The 19,029-nt window shown below is 29.7% G+C and overlaps 6 protein-coding genes across 6 annotated transcripts; 4 read left to right on the forward strand and 2 right to left on the reverse strand.

Annotated features, from left to right (window-relative positions):
• Positions 1-489: 489 nt before the first annotated feature.
• Positions 490-2,048, forward strand: rhgA (Rh-like protein/ammonium transporter; the record flags this gene model as incomplete). Its single annotated transcript, XM_020572071.1, has 2 exons — positions 490-873; positions 975-2,048. 2 exons carry the CDS (start codon positions 490-492, stop codon positions 2,046-2,048), a joined length of 1,458 nt encoding a protein of 485 aa, XP_020437929.1.
• Positions 2,049-2,140: 92 nt separating this feature from the next.
• On the reverse strand, positions 2,141-5,387 carry gefQ (Ras guanine nucleotide exchange factor Q; the record flags this gene model as incomplete). The annotated part of the gene is made up of 6 exons (XM_020572072.1): positions 2,141-2,158; positions 2,410-2,532; positions 2,607-2,903; positions 2,979-3,047; positions 3,170-4,001; positions 4,063-5,387. The coding sequence occupies 6 exons, from the start codon at positions 5,385-5,387 to the stop codon at positions 2,141-2,143; spliced, it is 2,664 nt and encodes an 887-aa protein (XP_020437930.1).
• A 5,966-nt stretch (positions 5,388-11,353) lies between these two features.
• Positions 11,354-11,647, forward strand: PPL_01056 (uncharacterized protein; the record flags this gene model as incomplete). Its single annotated transcript, XM_020572073.1, has 1 exon — positions 11,354-11,647. One exon carries the CDS (start codon positions 11,354-11,356, stop codon positions 11,645-11,647), a length of 294 nt encoding a protein of 97 aa, XP_020437931.1.
• A 358-nt stretch (positions 11,648-12,005) lies between these two features.
• On the forward strand, positions 12,006-13,679 carry ifkB (putative protein serine/threonine kinase; the record flags this gene model as incomplete). Its single annotated transcript, XM_020572074.1, has 1 exon — positions 12,006-13,679. The coding sequence occupies one exon, from the start codon at positions 12,006-12,008 to the stop codon at positions 13,677-13,679; it is 1,674 nt and encodes a 557-aa protein (XP_020437932.1).
• Positions 13,680-13,855: 176 nt separating this feature from the next.
• On the reverse strand, positions 13,856-17,702 carry PPL_01058 (uncharacterized protein; the record flags this gene model as incomplete). The annotated part of the gene is made up of 11 exons (XM_020572075.1): positions 13,856-14,694; positions 14,753-14,863; positions 14,933-15,181; positions 15,242-15,396; positions 15,449-15,508; positions 15,567-15,653; positions 15,709-15,783; positions 15,834-15,899; positions 16,075-16,146; positions 16,211-16,381; positions 17,608-17,702. 11 exons carry the CDS (start codon positions 17,700-17,702, stop codon positions 13,856-13,858), a joined length of 1,980 nt encoding a protein of 659 aa, XP_020437933.1.
• Positions 17,703-17,836: 134 nt separating this feature from the next.
• Positions 17,837-19,001, forward strand: PPL_01059 (putative small nuclear ribonucleoparticle-associated protein; the record flags this gene model as incomplete). The annotated part of the gene is made up of 2 exons (XM_020572076.1): positions 17,837-17,851; positions 17,949-19,001. 2 exons carry the CDS (start codon positions 17,837-17,839, stop codon positions 18,999-19,001), a joined length of 1,068 nt encoding a protein of 355 aa, XP_020437934.1.
• Positions 19,002-19,029: the final 28 nt, after the last annotated feature.

The following is a 19,029-nucleotide window of genomic DNA, read 5'->3' on the forward strand; positions in this document are numbered from 1 at the left end:
TATGTGTTGAACTGTGGTTTGCTACTTTCTACTTTTAATTCATAAACAAACAACCTCATATATAACTCATTAAAAATTTTGTACACTATCTCTATAAATGATTTTGTGTTGTTGTTGTTGGTTTCACAAATTCAATTTTTATTAAATTATAATAAATTGCTAGAGAATAACAGAATTGTGAATTTAAAAAACTTCATTTATTAATAGCAGAACTTTTATACTTTTATACCTTGCTACTACTACTTCTACTTTTCAGATAAGAATCCAAAAGACTACCAACTTTTCAATTTGAATATTCAATAGAGCTCTTAAGCTTGCTTGCCCGCCCACATCTGGAAATTTAATTTCTCCTCCTTTGTCGTCAGATCTAGCAGCTGCCTCGTTTCTCGATTTTTTTTTCCCAACCAATCCCTGTAGATTTTTTTTTTTTCCCCGCTTAAAATTCCTCGATACACAACATCCAACATCACACACATATAAATTCCCGACATGTCGTCCGATACACCAAAAAAGCTTTCTTCAAAGAAAGTTGAAAACATCATTTTCTGTGTATGTCTATTTCTGTTCCAAGTGGTCATGATTATTTTGTACTCTGTTTGGGTACGTTATGATAAAGATAGCAATCACGACCCACTTCCAAACGGTGAGAGTCCAGTACAAGAAGAAGTCGATAACCTATACGGATACTTTAGAGATGTCAATATTATGATCTTCTTTGGTTTCGGTTTCCTCATGGTTTTCCTCCGTCGTTATGGTTATTCATCTCTCGGTTACACATTCCTCATTTCAGCTATGGTTGCACAATGGTCTGTTTTGGTCTGGGGTTTCTACGATAGCATGTTGGAACACAAAGAACTTCGTGAATACTATTACGTATGTTAGATCCACTACTTTATTAAAAATTGAAAACAAATCATCAATCACCAATCATATTAATTAATACATATTGTTTTATGATTATTAAACACTAACAGTTTACAATGGAATCATTGTTGAATGGTTTATTCTGTGCTGGTTCTGTTATGATCAGTTATGGTGCTCTCCTTGGTAAGGTTACACCATTGCAAATGTTATTCATGGGAATTGTCGAACCAGTTCTCTTCTTTTTGAATATGTACATCATGGAGAGACTCCACGCCTTTGATGTCGGTGGTGGTATGACTATCCATTTGTTCGGAGCTTACTATGGTTTGTCGGTCTGTTGGTTCCTTACCAATAGTAAAGCAAAGCACAGCAAGGAGAATGCTGCTTCGTACAGCGGTGACTTGTTTGCCATGGCCGGTACTCTTTTCCTCTGGATGATGTGGCCATCTTTCAACGCTGCCATTGCACCACGTGGACACCCACAAATGCGTGCTCTCGCCAACACTTTCCTCAGTTTGACCGGTTCAACCATCGCCACCTTTATTGTCTCGAGATTGTTCAGTCACTACGGTTACAAATTAGATATGGTTCATGTACAAAACAGTACTTTGGCTGGTGGTGTCGTTCAAGGTGTCATGGCACATCTCAACGTTAATCCAGGTCCAGCCATTTCGATGGGTTTCATCATTGGATCGGTCAGTGTATTGGGTTACATCTTCTTGACACCATTCTTGGCCAGAAGATTCAACATTCAAGATACTTGTGGTATCCACAATTTGCATGGTATGCCAGGTCTCGTCGGTAGTATTGCCGCTGTGATCGCCGCTGCACATGCCATCAACAACCCCGATCTTTACTCGGCTGCAGAGTTCAAAGTTTTGTTCCCAGCTGGAGATGACCAAGCCAAGCGTAACGCTGCTATGACTTTTATCGCCCTTGCTGTCGGTATCATTGGTGGTATCATCTCTGGTTTCTGCATGAAGCAAATCGGTAAGATCGGTAAGCTCACCAAAGAAGAATATTTCAGTGATCACGCATTCTGGGTTGTTGCATCCGACTATCCAAAGGAGTTCGAAGGTGTTGACCCACATCAATATATCCACGACGAAGAAAATGGTGTTGAAATGGATCAAGCTGAAAAGAGAGATGAATCCATGCCAACAACATCCGATCATCAACAATAAATAATATATATAAGAAAACAAAAAAAAAAAAATAATAAAAAAAAAACAAAAGAAAATTAAAATATTGAATATTTCATTTGTTGTAACTCATTTCATTGTCTGATTGTAATCTAAAAAATAAAGATAAAAGATAGCTTGGTGTACATTATTTTATTTAAATAAAATTTGGAGATTGGTATTTGTTTTCTATTTTTTGGCGGTAAAGAAAGAAGATGATTTCTTCTTAGGATCGGTTCCGCTGCTGATAGACATTGTTCTTGTTGTTTCTTCACACAAGTTTGAAGCTTTATATAACTATAATAAAATAATTTGATTATTAATATGCATACTTGTAGTATTTATAAGCTGTTTAAGCACATACATCTTTATCTTTTAAAACTAAACTGGATTTCAAGAGTTTTTCAATATTTTCAACCTTTTTTAGATGATATGGTACAGACTGATATCTTTGAACATCAGATAAAACTTTAGAAATCATTTTCATCTTTTTGTTTTTACAATGTTAATATATATATATGACTTTTAAAAGATAATAATAATAGAGAGTTATTAACATACTTTAGCAAAATTAACATGACCATTATCCAAGATATCTAAATTGGCATCCTCTATAAAAGTCAAGTCTCTAAGATAAACAGCGAAATATGGTAAACATGGGTAGGAATGTGTGTTCATTGTCTTTCTATAGTATGCATAGTTTTGAGAGGCGCTGGTTTCACGCGTCAGTGTTTCAAAGATATCCAACATATTCTTTGGTAAACATTCCCATGTCTTCTTTAATCTCTGAATACTTCCAAGATTCAAACCTAACATTACACCCATCAAAGAATTCCAATTGTTCATTTTTCTTAATATCTATAAATATTTAATAATTTGATATTAGTTATTTTTTTTCTGCTTCAAATCTATCAATTAGCTATTTCAACATACACCAGCCATTGTAATAAATCTTTTCAATACTGTTGCTCTTTGTTTTAAATTGGTTGATAGTAAAATTTCCTATAAAGATTATAAATGGTTTGTTAGACTATAATTTTAACAATAATGTTATAATAGATTGTGAAGCTTACAGTTGCTACCCAGTAGCTCAATGTATTAGATCTCTTAATGAATGCCAATACATTTGGTGCATTTATCTCTGAATCTTTCTTGTTCCAAGCTTGATGTGATAGCTCTGAAGGTGTAATCTGACAAAATAAATTAAATTCAATGAGTGTAAGTTGTCTGGCAACCTCCACTGGATGTAGGTCAAGGAATGTATTGGATGGATGGAATTGTTTTGGTATGATTGGTTCTGGATAGTCTGGTTCACTTGTTGATTCATGTTTGGAAAAGTAGTAGACGGTGGAATCTTTATCTTTAAATGTCAAGTTTGGTGACCAATGATTGTTTTGTGATGTAATTACAGGTGTTGATGGTTCTGATTTGTTTTCGTTTGTAGTAGAGTTATTATTATTATTATTATTGTTATTGTTGTTATTGTTGATTTGAAGATTTGAGAAAGAACTATAGATTTCTTTGGTTTTAAATGAATGATGTTTTATGAGTGATTGTGAAAGCATGCTGTTGAGTATGTCGATTGCTTCTGCTCTTGTCTCAAGATCGAATCTCTTGGTGAGCCATTCGATTGCTTCGTGCGCCAAGAATGAGTTTCTGATGACTCTGAGTTTCTTCTTTCTGTCTTTGAGTGGCAGTGTCTTTGACATGATGGTTGCTATCGTGTCGATCTCTGTCATTGGTACCAACTCCTTCATGCTTCTCGAGAGATGCTCAGGATGATTGGTGTCAAAGAATTTAACAACATGTGCAGAGAGCAGCTTCTTTATGTAGTTTCCCCACTTTGGATTAAACTCATTCACCAACTCCAAGAATTGAATGAAAGGTTTATACAAACTGACATTCTTGAAATCATAGGAATGTCCTTCAACCCATTTCTTTAATACATTTATAACCCTAAAACATAATTATATAGTTAGTTAAAATTTAGTTTAGCTTTACAATTATTTTCTCTTACCTAATTTTAATTTGATGAATGATTTGTTCTTGTTCTTTTTGATTCGCAGAGTTCTTTTGTTCCTGTGAGAGTGGGTGGAGGAATCTGTGTTCAAGTCTTGCAAGTAGTTCGTGATCTTTCATAAAATAATGGTAGGTGTAGAGGAAGTCCTCTACATATTGTGTTCCTGTGTATGTAGAGATATCAGTGAGTAGATCTACTATACGATCGAGTGTTCCTGCCGATACCGATTTCTCTTGATCCAGTACGAGATCGGATGATGCCATAGGTACCATGCTTGGCAATGGTAGATGTGTGACACTCGATCTACTTGCTTCATCTGCGTGTTGATTCATCTCGTTGTGAATATCATCAGCTTCACTGTTTTGAAGATAAAGGTGACCACTTGGGTGCCTTCCAAGGAGGTGATTCAACGATGGATTGGACGTTGATCTTATCAGTGTGTCGTGTATCTCTTGGTTGAATTCTCCTTCGTAGGAGGTCTGTTCCCATGATGGAAGTACAACATCACTCTGGCTTCTCTGACGTGTCGGGATTCTCGGGGAATCTGGATTGGCAGAGACTGGTGTGGCGTCTGTAGCCTCTGGAGTGTCGCTGGGTTGGCTTTGAGGTTGTAGTAAATTGAAATATGAAACCGATCTGTTTTTAAGATTGGCTGAAATTCGCTTGCTTGTATTACTGTTGTTGACTATGTGCGATGGTCTTGGCGATATGAGATTGGGTGATGGTGTGCCTTTGAAGACTGGCAGCTGTGATGAGCTGATTGGTGATGCCGATCTTCTATTCGGGTTTCCGAGGAAAGAAGATGTTCTGGGCGACATCTTGTCGGAAAAATCGCTGCAATCAGAGGAACGTCGAAGTTGAAACGATAGAAGTCCATTTCCCACGCTGTTGCTATAGTTTAGACTACCGCACTGTGAGTTCATATCGAAATCATCCAAATTTGAATTGGTATGGCTGTTGTTTACTTGCAATGTTGGTGAGTTTTTACTGCTAGATGAAGCTGGACTACTACTGCTGCTACTACTGCTACTGCTATTATTATTATTGCTGATGTTGTTATTGTTGTTGTTGTTGTTATTGTTGGAGGTTCTGCTTGAATCTTGAGATACTGATAGTGAACTTGATCCTGGGCTGCTATTTTTACTATTTTTACTACTACTACTATTGCTGCTAGAGCTTCCACTACTTGATTTTCCGGTAAGTGGAAATGTATTGTGCTGGGATGAAGACGATTTGGATATTAGATTCCTCAACTTCTTGAGAGTTGAGGTATTCAAAGGCTTTGAGTTTTCATGCTTTGGGTTTTCTGGGATTGGCTCCATTCTTCCTGGGTTAATTGAAAAACCGAGTGGTTGCCTCCAATTAGTGTCCTCTTGTGTTTGATTGATTTAACTATAATAAATAAATAAGTTATATAACTTGAAAAATAAAAATAAAAAAACAATTTAATATTATTATTGCTATTGATACAACTATGAAATTCAAAGTTGTTGTGGTATAAGCTTTTTGAAAGATTTACTGTGAAAATATGTTGTCTCTTGTTTTTTTTTTTTTTTTTTGTAAAAATGAGAACAAATCCTGATAAAAGAATATCTAAGATAGATTGTGGGCCAAAAAAAAAGTAAAACTAAAATTTATAAAATATCAAAAAAAAAAAAAAGACATTTATATATTTTCGAAAAAAAAAATCTAAAAACAGATCTAAACCACAAATCATTTTCAACAGTGAAAATAATTTTTACGATCGTTGGACTTACATATATGTAACAATTTTTAAAAAATACTTCTAATTTTACACTTTTTTTTTTTTTTTTTTTTTACTTTTGATTGACTTTATTTATAAATCTTTAAACCATTATAAAATAGAGATTTTCCTCTTTTAAAATAAATAGTAAATATTTATGTAACATAAAGAAATACTTTAGAATACAAGAATAGTTTTTATCTACAATTTAATAAATTGTAAAATCAAATTGTTTTTAACTTTTTAGTTTTTGAACAAACAAAATCTTTTTGTGTGATAGAGAAATGTAAGCTTAAAACAGTGGAATATGGGTGGAATAATTTAAATTTTTTAAACAAAACATATAAATTCAAAAACCTCTTTGTTTTTTGATATGGGAGCTGAGGAGGGAGATTAAGTGTGTGTATTGAAAATAGAATATTTAAAAATTCAAAATTACAACATGATAACAATATGTATTTAAATAAATAAACAAATAACATTAACTGTAACATATGGTAAAATTTAACGACTATGTCCAACAAATAACACCCTTTATATCAACATCCATGATTTTCCTAGTGAAATAAACTTCCAAAAGAAATAGTAGTATTTATACATCCCCCACCACCATTCCGAATACACTTCAAACTCTCCCAAACAACTACTAAACAACCACCAAAATCACACCTATAAATTTTTGGTTTATTGTTTATTTTTTTTATAAAGTTTTTCTATAAATAATTAGTCCAAAGAAATATTATTAAATTATAATCAAATATGGATGATGGTTTATATAATATTTTTAATAAATAAATAATAATGAATGAAAATTGGAATCCATATTTTAGATTGTGAAATTTCTATGAAAGTCTATAAAAAATTATGATATTATCTTTTTATAATTTGATTACCTTTTTATACAAATGAAATGTGAACTAGAATAAAACTCTTACTTTATCTAAATATTGATTACTGCCAAATCAAGTTGAAATCTTTAAATTCTCCACTATTTTTCTGTTAGTTGTTGATGTTAACTGGTTTTAAAAATTTAAATTGAGCTATTAATAAGTTATCAATTTTGGTGAAATATTTCTTCATTGTTTAATTTCCTCAACATTCATTTAATATATAAAAATACATATTATTAACAAGGTGATTTATACAGTTATTATTTATCTTTTACTCTTTACTTAATAGGGTTGGAAACTCATGGCAATGATCAATGTATAAACACACACACCACCCACCAATCACCGAAACAATTTATTTTGCTATATACAGTGATGTTAATTTAAGCTCAATGTTTATACCATTGATTAATTAATAAAATAAAATTGTCATTGTCAGAAACTTTCAATCCATATTACATTTATTAATTTTATCTTTTATTTATTTATTTATTTATTTATTATTTTATTTTATATCTATTTTCAGTTTAATAGAATTATAAACAATTAATAAAATGAATAAATAAAAAAAAAGATACTAAATAAAATGAACTTCAACTTTGTTTTTTTTTTGTTATTTATTTTTAAAAACAAAATATTTCCTCAAATTTATTAGTGCAATTATATTCAATTCGCATTATAAAATTGTAGATTCATATGAATTCATATGATTATATATTATAGCATGTTCAACTTTAGAGTATATTCTGAAAGGGTGAAGTTAACATCAATTTAATATAGTGATCAATTTGTGTTTCTAATTTCTATTGGTGATACCAAAATAAAATGAACAATGATCATCATGGGAACTCCAGCGTCAACATCCCATCATCATGTTCAAAACAGTAAATATAGTTTGTCTCGCTCAAAAAGTAGAAATAAGATTAGATTGCTGAGCAATTCTTGTATAATATAATTACACACATTGAACAAACCAAAAATGTTTTTGCTTTAAATCATTGTGAAGGTTTATCTCTTTGAAAGTTACACCAAAATTAAATTGATATTAAACAAAAAAAAAAAACACAATTGAAACAAAACATCTGGGTAATCCTATGCAAAATCAATGATAATTAATATAATATTGATTCAATCTAGATAGTGCCATTGGAGATGAACAGAGGTCATACCAATGTCTGATTGAAATTCAATTGTTTGCAGAGATGATTTTTTTTGGAGTTCTCAACAAGTAGAATATATTCATAGATGAAGAGAAGAGAAGAGAAGAGAATTAACTTTATTTGTTTTGGTATGCCTGTAATAGTGTGTGTGTGTGTGAGTATGAATAATAAAAATAAATAGTTAAATAACTAACCACCACCATTATATAATATTTGGTATTCTATGAAGTTGGTAATATTTGGAAAGTTGTGGTTGTTAACAAAATAAATTCAAAGTTGTTGGTGATATCACCCTTTTAACATGATCATTGATATTGTTTTAATACTATTTTCTTATATTAATATACTGTTTAAATTGGTGATATGATGATGATCGTTTCATTGATGTATTATACAATCAAAGTTGTTGCTATGTGATGCGATATAATAATATTAACACAGTGTGTAAACCATAGTCACCACCACTCCACTCCTCTTTTTCTCATGAATTGAAAAAAAAAAACAAAACAAACATTTGTTTAATGTTTTTAATGATATCATAACCATTAATGAAAGTGCACTATTAACTCTTTTTTAAAACTGATATTGTTTAAAAGACAACTCTACATTAACAACAAAAAAACAGCACACAATCTAAATTGAATTACACACAAAAGCAACCAACTAGAATTTACCACACATCTATATACATTCATACACCTATTGAATGAATTCAGTTTAGTCTGATGTGTGTGTGTGTGTGTAATATATAAACATATTATATGTGATTATGTGTTTGTGTTGGGTTGATTTTAGTGTATGATTGATGTATTGTGTGTGTGTTAAGCGTGTTTATATATTAATTTGTTTTAATATTGATAGTGACATGGTATTCATTTTTCATTATTAATCATAAATGTATTAATAAACTCAATATGTTAACGGGTTCGTACATTCAGAGTTCAAGTAAGAAAGTGCTAAATTAACATAACACTCAATTATTTATTTCTATCTATTAGCTATTCATCTATCTATTACTTCATAATCAACTGTGACAACAAAGTACCACGTACTTTTATATTCCAACTTCTTAAATAATTACTAATATTAAAATTGCCTCTGTCATCAACTTGATTTTAATTTGGTATATAATCATCCATCATCATCAACCAATTCAAATTCATTACAAATCAATCAAAACAAACTCAAATACCTAATTTATAGTAATAACTTTATTTATTTATTTATTTATTTATTATCAACTCTATAAATTGAATCTCTATTGAAAATCTAATAGAACTTATAACACTTTATCTCTTTCCTTATTTATTACCTTATATATTTAATTGTTAATAGATTTTTAAAAAAATCAAATAAATAGCTTCTTATTCTTCTCATTCTCTAATTATTTTTCACAACTTCTTTGTTTAAATACAAATCATACTTCACATCTTTGTAATACACAACAATAAAATATCTTTTTTTATAATGTAAGTTAATAAAAATAACTAAGATCATCACCATCTTTGTCGTTCAACATGCTATGTAAAAGAAAATATCGTGTTTTTCGGTATTTTAACAAAAAAAAAACAAAAAAATCTTTCATCCATCTATACCAAAAATTATCTGATGTTCATCGGTATCTTAATTTTTTTTTTGAAAAATGTGACACTGGTGTCGGGTGTAGAGTCGTCTAATCACCATTTCCCAACTTAATTTAAAAATGATAATCTTACACACAATTTGATGTGAACAAATAGCCTATTTAAATAAATCATAGTATCTAAAACTGTTAAACTAAAAACTCTCGGTTTTCGTTTTGAAACAACAATCCATATCCAGAGAAGATGAATCCAATGACAACATCGTATTTTGATTCATTGAGCTCATAATCATATCATATTTATAATAGTAATAAACTATTTAACAAACAAACATATTTTTCTTTTCTTTTTATTGTATATAACTAAATTTCACAATTATTTCTAACAATTATTTTATTTAATAGTTTAAATCAACAAATTATCTTAATATATTTATAAAAGCAAATAAATACAAATAAATATATATTTAAAAAGTAAGTTAAGTTTGTAATTTATATATATATATTTGTAGTTTATTACTTCATTATTCAATCTACTAATATGGAAATGAAGCAACTTCATTCATATGAAATCGCCAACCAAAATAAAGAATACAACAACCAACCCCACCAATATTTATAAATTTAGTATTGTCTTGTTTTGGTATTTTTTTAAAATTTTTATAACATATTAAAAAAAAAAACCACATCCCAAAATGTCAAATTTATATTGTCTGTCCTATTATCTCTAGAGATTACCATACACCAACTATTAAACCACCATGATACAATTTTCTGATAACAAGAATAACAGTTCGTTGATGTATATATTTGTATAAAAATAAATACGAATTATTCTTTTTTTTTTTTGATATTATTTTTATTAATCTCCTGTCAATCATATATAACAATTATATTGCCATCTATCATCATTATAATACGACAGAATTGATATCAATTACATCATCATTTATAATTAAGGTAAACGTACTATTAGTATTACCAACATAATGTTTAAAAATAGTGATATCATTTTTTTATTTTTATTTATTTATTACCTATAATTTTAATTTACACCCCTCTCAAAAAGTGAACACCCACACACCAACAACATTTGTAATTTAAACTCTATCTATCTGTTAATTCATATTTTTTTGATGATTATCTATCAACTATATATAAATTTTTATTTCTTTAATTTTATTATTAGACCGTTGCAATAATTTTTATTGTTATAATTATTATTATCAATTCTATTTGTACATATGTAAATATTGTAGGTAAACATTAATAAAAATCGAGCTTATTACCATCTATCATCATTATTATTGTGTGGTTGTTTGCTGATGTATTATGTGGTTGGTTGTATGTAGTGTCTCGTCGACAACCAACCAACCAATAAGAGGATAGTTTGATAACTCGGTGGTCATAGTTTTGTGTTTTTCGTGATGAACCTATTTTGTCATCGGGATTAGAATTTAATCAATCTTACTACATTCTCTTGTCTTATCATATTCTAACATCTTTACTTTTCTTTCTTTCTTTCTTTACTCTTTCTACTCCATTCTAGAGTTCGCCCAACAGAATTTCGTATTTAATCTAGCTAGTCAGTCAATCAACATCAATCAAGTTTCTAAACTAATTCAATCCAGAATTAAAAATATATAATCACCTATATATATAATATACTATACTATCCTCAATAATCCACTAAACAATATATTGTTGTTTCTTTCTAATTCCGAATTCCTATACAACCAGAGTCTATTTACTACAAACTCCTATTCTTGAATATTAATCATTTCTACTACTACTAGTACAATTACTACAACAACATCTTTGTATCAAATCAATTCTATACTCAAGAATAATCTTACACCAATCAACAAACAAACAAACAATCTGTATAAAGTTTATATATAATAATAGTAAAATGGAAAATTTCGAAAAACCAACCATTTCAATTTCATCATTGTCTTCAGAGATCAGTCCATCCTATGCAATGAAGATGTCAAACTCTTCGATCAATGACCCATGGGCCGACAACCTTGAAGACATGGAAGAGCAAATATTCCCATCATCGCCAATGTCATGCTCAATTGGACATCCATTTAACCAACAATCAATTTCACCTCTCAAAGGAGAATACTATAATTTCAACTTTAGAATGGGTACACCAATCGGTGGAAACATCTTTGATTCAACTCCAACCTTTACTCATGGTTAAAGTTTTAAACAAAAAATATAAATATTTTTAAATAAAGCGCGATAACAACATTTTTTTTCCTTCTTATAAGACTTAAGTAATACACAAAATAATTTATCCATTTCTCATTTTATCAAAATTAGTGTTCAATCATAAAAAAAAAAAAAAACCAAAATTGTAAAAATAAAAATAATTCAAAATATTGATGTTACACTATGATATAATGATTTGTCATTAAAAAAGGTTTTTGTGGTTTTAGCAAATCAGTGGGGATACAATGATGAATATCAATATAATATATTTATTTATTTATATTTTTTTATTCACTTTATTATTTAGTAGTAGTTAGTTGATTTACTGTTGAATTTAGTTGTTTGAGATGTGGAAATTATTGAATATTAGAAATGCAGCAACACCAACTTTTAAAGCGGTGAATTCCACATCGTCAGCAGCATCTTCTGCAGCACCTATAAATCAATCTACGACATCTTCATCGAATGTGAATAGTAATCATAATAATAATAATAGTAGTTCGATTGGTAGTACGAAATCATTGTTGCCTCTTGTTGTTGCACCAAGCTTTGTACCATCATCAGCTACCACTAAAAAGATTATCAATACAAGTCTTCTTGTTGTAAATTCAAATGACGCAACCTTGAAATCAACAATAGCTACTTCAAATACAACAACATCAACCGTTTACAACAATCAGTTTTTGGTAAACAACAATATCAATAATAGATCTTATTCCTCTGCATCTTCATCTGCTTCACAATATACAAACAATTCCCCTCCAATATTACAACAACAACAACAACAAAATCATCATCATCAACAACAACAAAACTTACATGAACAAAATCAAGCATATATACAACATAATACGAAGAGTGAAAAAGATATAAATAGCAGTAGATATAATAATGATTTCATAACAGTATCACAGATTGGTAAAGGAGGTTTTGGTGTTGTTTATAAGTGTTTATGTCTTTTAGATGAAGTGGAGTATGCCGTAAAGAAATTGGATTTCTTAAATGGAAGTAAGCAGGCGAGGAATGTATTGAAAGAAGTTAGAATAATGGCAAAGCTATCACATAAGAATATAATAAGATATCATAATTCATGGTTGGAAGCTAAATCGAATCTAGCAAACAATATTAGTATTGATAATAATCAAATAACAGATCCATCTTTATCAACCTCTTCCAGTACCGACTCACTTACAGTCAATAGTAATCATGTACTATGTTCATCGGTAGGTGACGAGATCGATTGGAATACAATAGATTCAACTACAGCTTCATTATCATCGATGTCTTCATTTAGAAGTAGTGACAATGAATATATTCTCAAACATCAGAATAATCAGTATAATCATGATAGCAGTGCAGACGTTCATTGTCAACAAAATAAATCAATAACTAATAGTGCTTCACAGTATCTATTCATTCAAATGGAGTTGTGTTCGAGTACATTGCGTGGTTGGATACAATCAAAGTCTGTCGCAACTCAATCACGTTTGTCAGAGTATAAGGAAATCATTAAACAGCTATTGAAAGGTCTATCCTATTTACATTCAAAGGGAGTGGTACATCGAGATATTACACCTGACAACTTGTTCATCGATTATTATCCAGCATCAGCTAACAGCAACAACAATAACAACAGCATGGTCAGTAAACCAAGGTTGAGTTTGAAGATTGGAGATTTTGGTCTTGCGACAACTCAAGATTCACTTAGGAAGAACGGTAAAAGAAAATCGGTTGGCACAATATTGTATAGTAGTCCAGAGCAGGAGGAAGGCATTGCCTACAATGAAAAAACAGATATATACAGTGTAGGTGCTATCTATTACGAATTGCTTTCCAACTTTAATACGACAATGGAGAGGGTAGTCTCTCTCTCGAATTTAAAAAAGTCACTCTCACTTCCTGTTTGTTTTAAGTTGCTCTATCCGATCGAATCGATATTTATCGAAAAGATGGTTCAGCATCATTCCAATCGACCTACTTCTTCTCAGCTTATAAATGATAGCATTTTAAATATAGCCTAATAATAAAATTGTAAATACATCATATAAATATAATTATAAAAATTCTAGTTTGTATCGTGATTTAATTAAAGTCCTATATTTATTGTTTGACATACTAAGAAAATAAAAAAGGATCTATATATATATATTTAATTCTGATTATTTTAATTATTTTACTTTATTATAAATAAAGATAGTTATGGATTTGGAGTGGTTTCCTCTTTAAATGCATCTATAATTTTAGTTATCGAATCCTTTTCCTTCTTATGCTTTCTAATCTTGATTACAGTAACAACTGTGGCAAAAAGGGTGAATATAAGCACAGTACCACCGACTGTGGAGATTGTAATGATAACCCATGATTTGGCAAAGATATTGTTATTGGCTCCTTTTCTCGATTTAGATTCCTCAGAGCTATCTAAAGTTTTTACCAACACACCCCAGTCTGGATCTATCAAACACTCTTTGCACTGTGGAAGATGAACACCAATTATCATTGAATCGGCAGTCAATGTCATCATCTCGATCATAGAAAATGACTTGACTCCATCTGATAATACAATGGTTAGGAAACGACTATAGAAAGTAACATCTCCATAGGAAATGTAATAGTTTACAAAAGGTTCTCCGATAGGTGTATCGCTGGTTATTGTTGGAATTAGTGAGTCTGTTTGATTGGTGGAGTTGAAGGAGGAGAAATCAAAATTCATCTTGAATATTACACGCAGGTGGCTGCTCGAGACTAAATATGGCCAACCAGTAATGTTGATAGTTGCTTTGGAGGTACCTTCATCAAAGAAGAGTTTCTGATCTGAAAAATATTGATATCCACTACTGTTAACATATTTGATATCAGATTCGATTGAAATATTATAGCCTTGTTGAAAGTAACTCTCGATGGATAAATTTCTAATGATATTGTCTTTGGAACCAATCTCTTGAATCTCAACCAAAGAGAAATTAAGCTTTCCATTTTCAATTGTAAAAGTTGCTTCTGGTTTTCTTACATTTTGACTATAGTTTGCTTTAAATACAACTAATTAAATTTAAAAGATTTTAGTATTATGTTTAAAATTATTATAAAATTTACTTACCACTCGAACAATCTATTCCTTTATATCCATCTAAACATTCACATTCTCCATTTTGATTAATTGAACCATACTTACATACAACACTATTTGTTTTTGAAGATTCAGTATTAACTAAATATTAAAGAAATATCAAGTTAATAAATGATGTGATTTATAGGCGAATAGATTGCTTAATCATACCAATATTAACAATTGAGTTGGATGTAAAATTATTGCCATTTACAGAAACAATCAGAGGAACTGTTCCAGATATTTCAGTAAGATTTTGACTACATTTAATTTGACTCTCACTGTATGATTCTATATTACAATGTTCGCCATTAATGCTCACTATTACATCATCAAGGGAACTGTTTCCAAATAATCCATTTAAAATTACAATAGTATCGTTTGATAATAAAGGACTTGCACCAGTAACAATAGGATATTCTAAAATTAAAAATAATATTAATGTTAACTGTTATTAAATCATCGTATCTATAAACATACTTAGAGGTCCACAACTGATATTAAACGCAGGATGAAGTGAATATGGTAACGAGAAATTTGCTTTATCATAATAGTTACAATATGATTCAGGAATACTTGTTCCATTATCAGTTGGTTGTCCATTTAAAATATTAATCTTTGTGGTATTCAACTCTCTGATTTTAATTGTTAGTCAGTTCAATATTTTTTGTTTAATGATTATCTTACATTTTAGAAAGATTGGTCGGAATAGTTAAATTATTGATAGGCACTGGCGAATCTATTACTCTATAAATTTATAAATTTATTAGTATTAAATTTGATTATAAAAAACAAACTAACTTACAAAGATCCATTGTTTCCTCCGAATTCAACAACAATGTTAATACCTGTGTTGTTGGTTGTATTTGGTTTATTACCAATAGTTAAACTCCTAAGAAGTAATATTAATATCTACAAAGATATTTGTTTTTGTTTAGTCTACTTACAGGTCAATAAGATTTGGAAAATTCAAAGGAGTAATGCTAACATCCAATAATCCTAATAAACCAATATTGATTGATCTACAAAAAAAGTTAATCTTTGAATAAAAAGTAAAAATAAATTTACTTACAATGATTTTAAAGAGGATGATGGTTGATTTAAATTTATATATGTCAATTGGTTTCCAGATAGATCTCTAAATAATAATATTAATATTATTTCAATAAACTAAAAGAAATAAATCATATAGTTACAATTTTTGAAGATTTTTTAATATATTATCTGGTACTGTTTGGACCAAGGTATTTCTTAAAACACTATTTTGGAATGTTAAAATCTTTTGTTATGTATCATTAAAATGGAATACTTACAGTGATTGTAACTTTGGTACTCTAGTGAGTAAATCTTGGGGAATTGTGGTAATTGTATTATCATATGAAATTCTATTTTTTATTTTCATAATAATTAATTATTTATTTTTTATTGGAATTAAATATTTTCACTTACTGAATATCTGTACATGTTTGAGAGGCTAAAAGATCAAGTATGGAGCTGCTTGGAGTTGGTGGTGCTGTGAGATTGTGTGGTGTAAAAGTAATTTGGAGTGATTGTAAATTTTGGAAATTGAGACTTAATGTGGGTGCAGAAGATGTCAAAATATTGAAATCTGATAAAGTTCTATGAAGATGGTTAGACAATTATTAAATTTATTTGATTTCTTTAATATACCGTACAATTTTATAGTTTTAACATAATTAAATCCTAAAAGAGTGGGTGTTGTACATCCTACATAATTGCAAGCATTGAATATATCGATATCCCAATCCAAATGATATCTATTGGAAATCCATTGTAGTGAATCGACTTCACTAACTGATATATATCCATTTATATAATTAATTGGTAAAATAAAAAATAAAGAAAATAATATAGTGAATGAATTCATTGTGATTATTAAATTATATGAAAGTTCTTTAAATATTTTAATTATATTTTAATAAAAAAGCATTGATTGTTATAATTTACAAATTTTATATGTATTATATATATATCGTTATAATTTACAAACTTATTTATTAAATATTAAATATGGATCATATTTAAATATTTATTCATGAGGATCAATAAATCAATCAACAATTGTTAAAATAAATACATTTAAGTATATAATATCAATCTGAGTGGATATTGAGCTTGAGTATCATAATCAGGGTATAGTTCTCCAAAAATTGATTGACAGTAAATCTACATACTACTTTTTTTATACCTCTCTTTATTTTACAAAAAAAAAAAAGTAATACAATAATAAATAGAATTGTCTTTTTGATTGAAAAGTGTTGTGTGAGTGTGTGGTATAAATTATTGTGAAGTAGTACACATTGACTTTTTATTTAATTGCTCTACATTTAAAATGAGATGACCACCCTATCTGTTTATTATGACGATGTCTAAAAATCAAAATTTTTGATCACACTGCCATCGATAGAGGGTTTGATAGGATAGTGGTAGGGTTATAGAATTTATTAGTTAGCTGTTAATTTGATGATCATCTGTGGCTTTTAGTACAAGTGATGTTTTATGTGTCAAATGGGGACATAGTGTGTTTGTATGTGTGTGTGTGTGTGGTGTCTGTTGTTTGATATAGATTTAAAACATGCCAAGCAACAAAGTGTTTTTTTTTGTCCAAAGTTAAGTTAAGAATCAATTGATTGATAACTGTAAAGATAGATACTAAGAGTACATCATTATCAATAAAGTGGTTACAAAGTGGTGTGAAGGTTGCTACTATTCCCTACAATTGACACAAGCTGTGTTGATCTATTTTTTGTTTTAATTTTATCTTATTTTAATTTGAATGCTCAAGAACACTTATCTTGAGAGATATAAGAAAGAGTGTCAGAAACAATAGTGTCAACATATAAATATGGGTTAAACAAGTGGCCAATGTCGTTTTAAAGAATGCAGGACTTTCTGCAGAACAACACTTTTGTTCCCTCATATCTATATTTCAAACAAAATTTCACTCTAATATATCGAAAATATTAATAGAAACAACGACAAGATAATCGATTGATGGTATCTGTGATAAGTGTTCTTGCACCTGAGCATTCAAATAAAAAATAATAGTAAAAAATGATCATCAGATTAGTTGGATCACCAACCATTCATTTAAAGTTAGAATTTTTTAAAAAAAATTTCAAAAATTAAAAAGGAAATAATCTTTTTATAATAATATTTATTTAAGTACTCTTATTGTCAATGTATGGAAAATACAAAGAAATCTAGTAATAGTCATGACGCTACTACTACCACCGAGAGTAAAATAAATATCAATGATGACATCAAAGAAAAGTACGATGTTTTATCGGAACAATTCGACTGTCTTTTGGCACTTAACAATCCACACAAAGTAGTGTTACCGTATCCCAAAGCATTGCCTCTTGACAATCTATACAAGGCGAGAGTACTATTGCCTCCTAGCGACCCAAACTATGTAGCAATCAAGACATCTACCTCATCTACAAAGCAAGCCATTACAAGTAAAGTTAAACCTGATGTCATCAATAATTCGTCTTCCAGCTTACCAAAGACAACAGTTGTTTCAACTCAATCTCTCACTTCAACTCCTACCCCCACTCCTACTCTTTCTTCCCCACCTATTCCTAATAGTATTACACAACCTTTTGCCTCTCAATTTTTTGATATTGAATCAATAACAAATAATATTCTATCATTAACATCAAATATATCGGCATCTACTACTCAGAATGTTTCTAATTCAATATTATCAACAACAACAACAACAACAATATCATCATCGTCATCATCAGTGGAAGAACTAAAGAAAAGTAGTATCAAGAAGACGGAAAGAGAGAGTCACAAGGTTTTCGATAATATTGCTAAGAGGTTCACAGATGGTCCACTATCGCTGTTGAAAAGAGCATTAGAAGGCAGAAAGAGAATCAAAGCTGTTATCAGAGGTTTAAGAGGAATAAGAGGCTGCTGTATTGGTTACATTATGGCATTTGACAAACATTACAACATAATTCTAACTGATGTAGAGGAAGAAATCATTCGAAAGGTTTACAACAATCACGATACATCAATAAATGATAAACTTAACAAAGTAGACGAAGAACAAGAAGAATATGATCCAACTAAACCTAGTATTCCACCAACAACAACAACAACAACAACATCCTACAATCGTATTAAACCAACAATAACCAAAGATAAAAGATACTATGGCCAATTATTTATCAAAGGAAATACTATTGTTTCAATATGCTTATTATGATTAACTAATTATATAAATAAATATAAAC

This window comes from Heterostelium album (assembly GCF_000004825.1).
Source record: "Heterostelium album PN500 unplaced genomic scaffold PPL_contig1, whole genome shotgun sequence".
Lineage (NCBI taxonomy): Eukaryota > Evosea > Eumycetozoa > Acytosteliales > Acytosteliaceae > Heterostelium > Heterostelium album.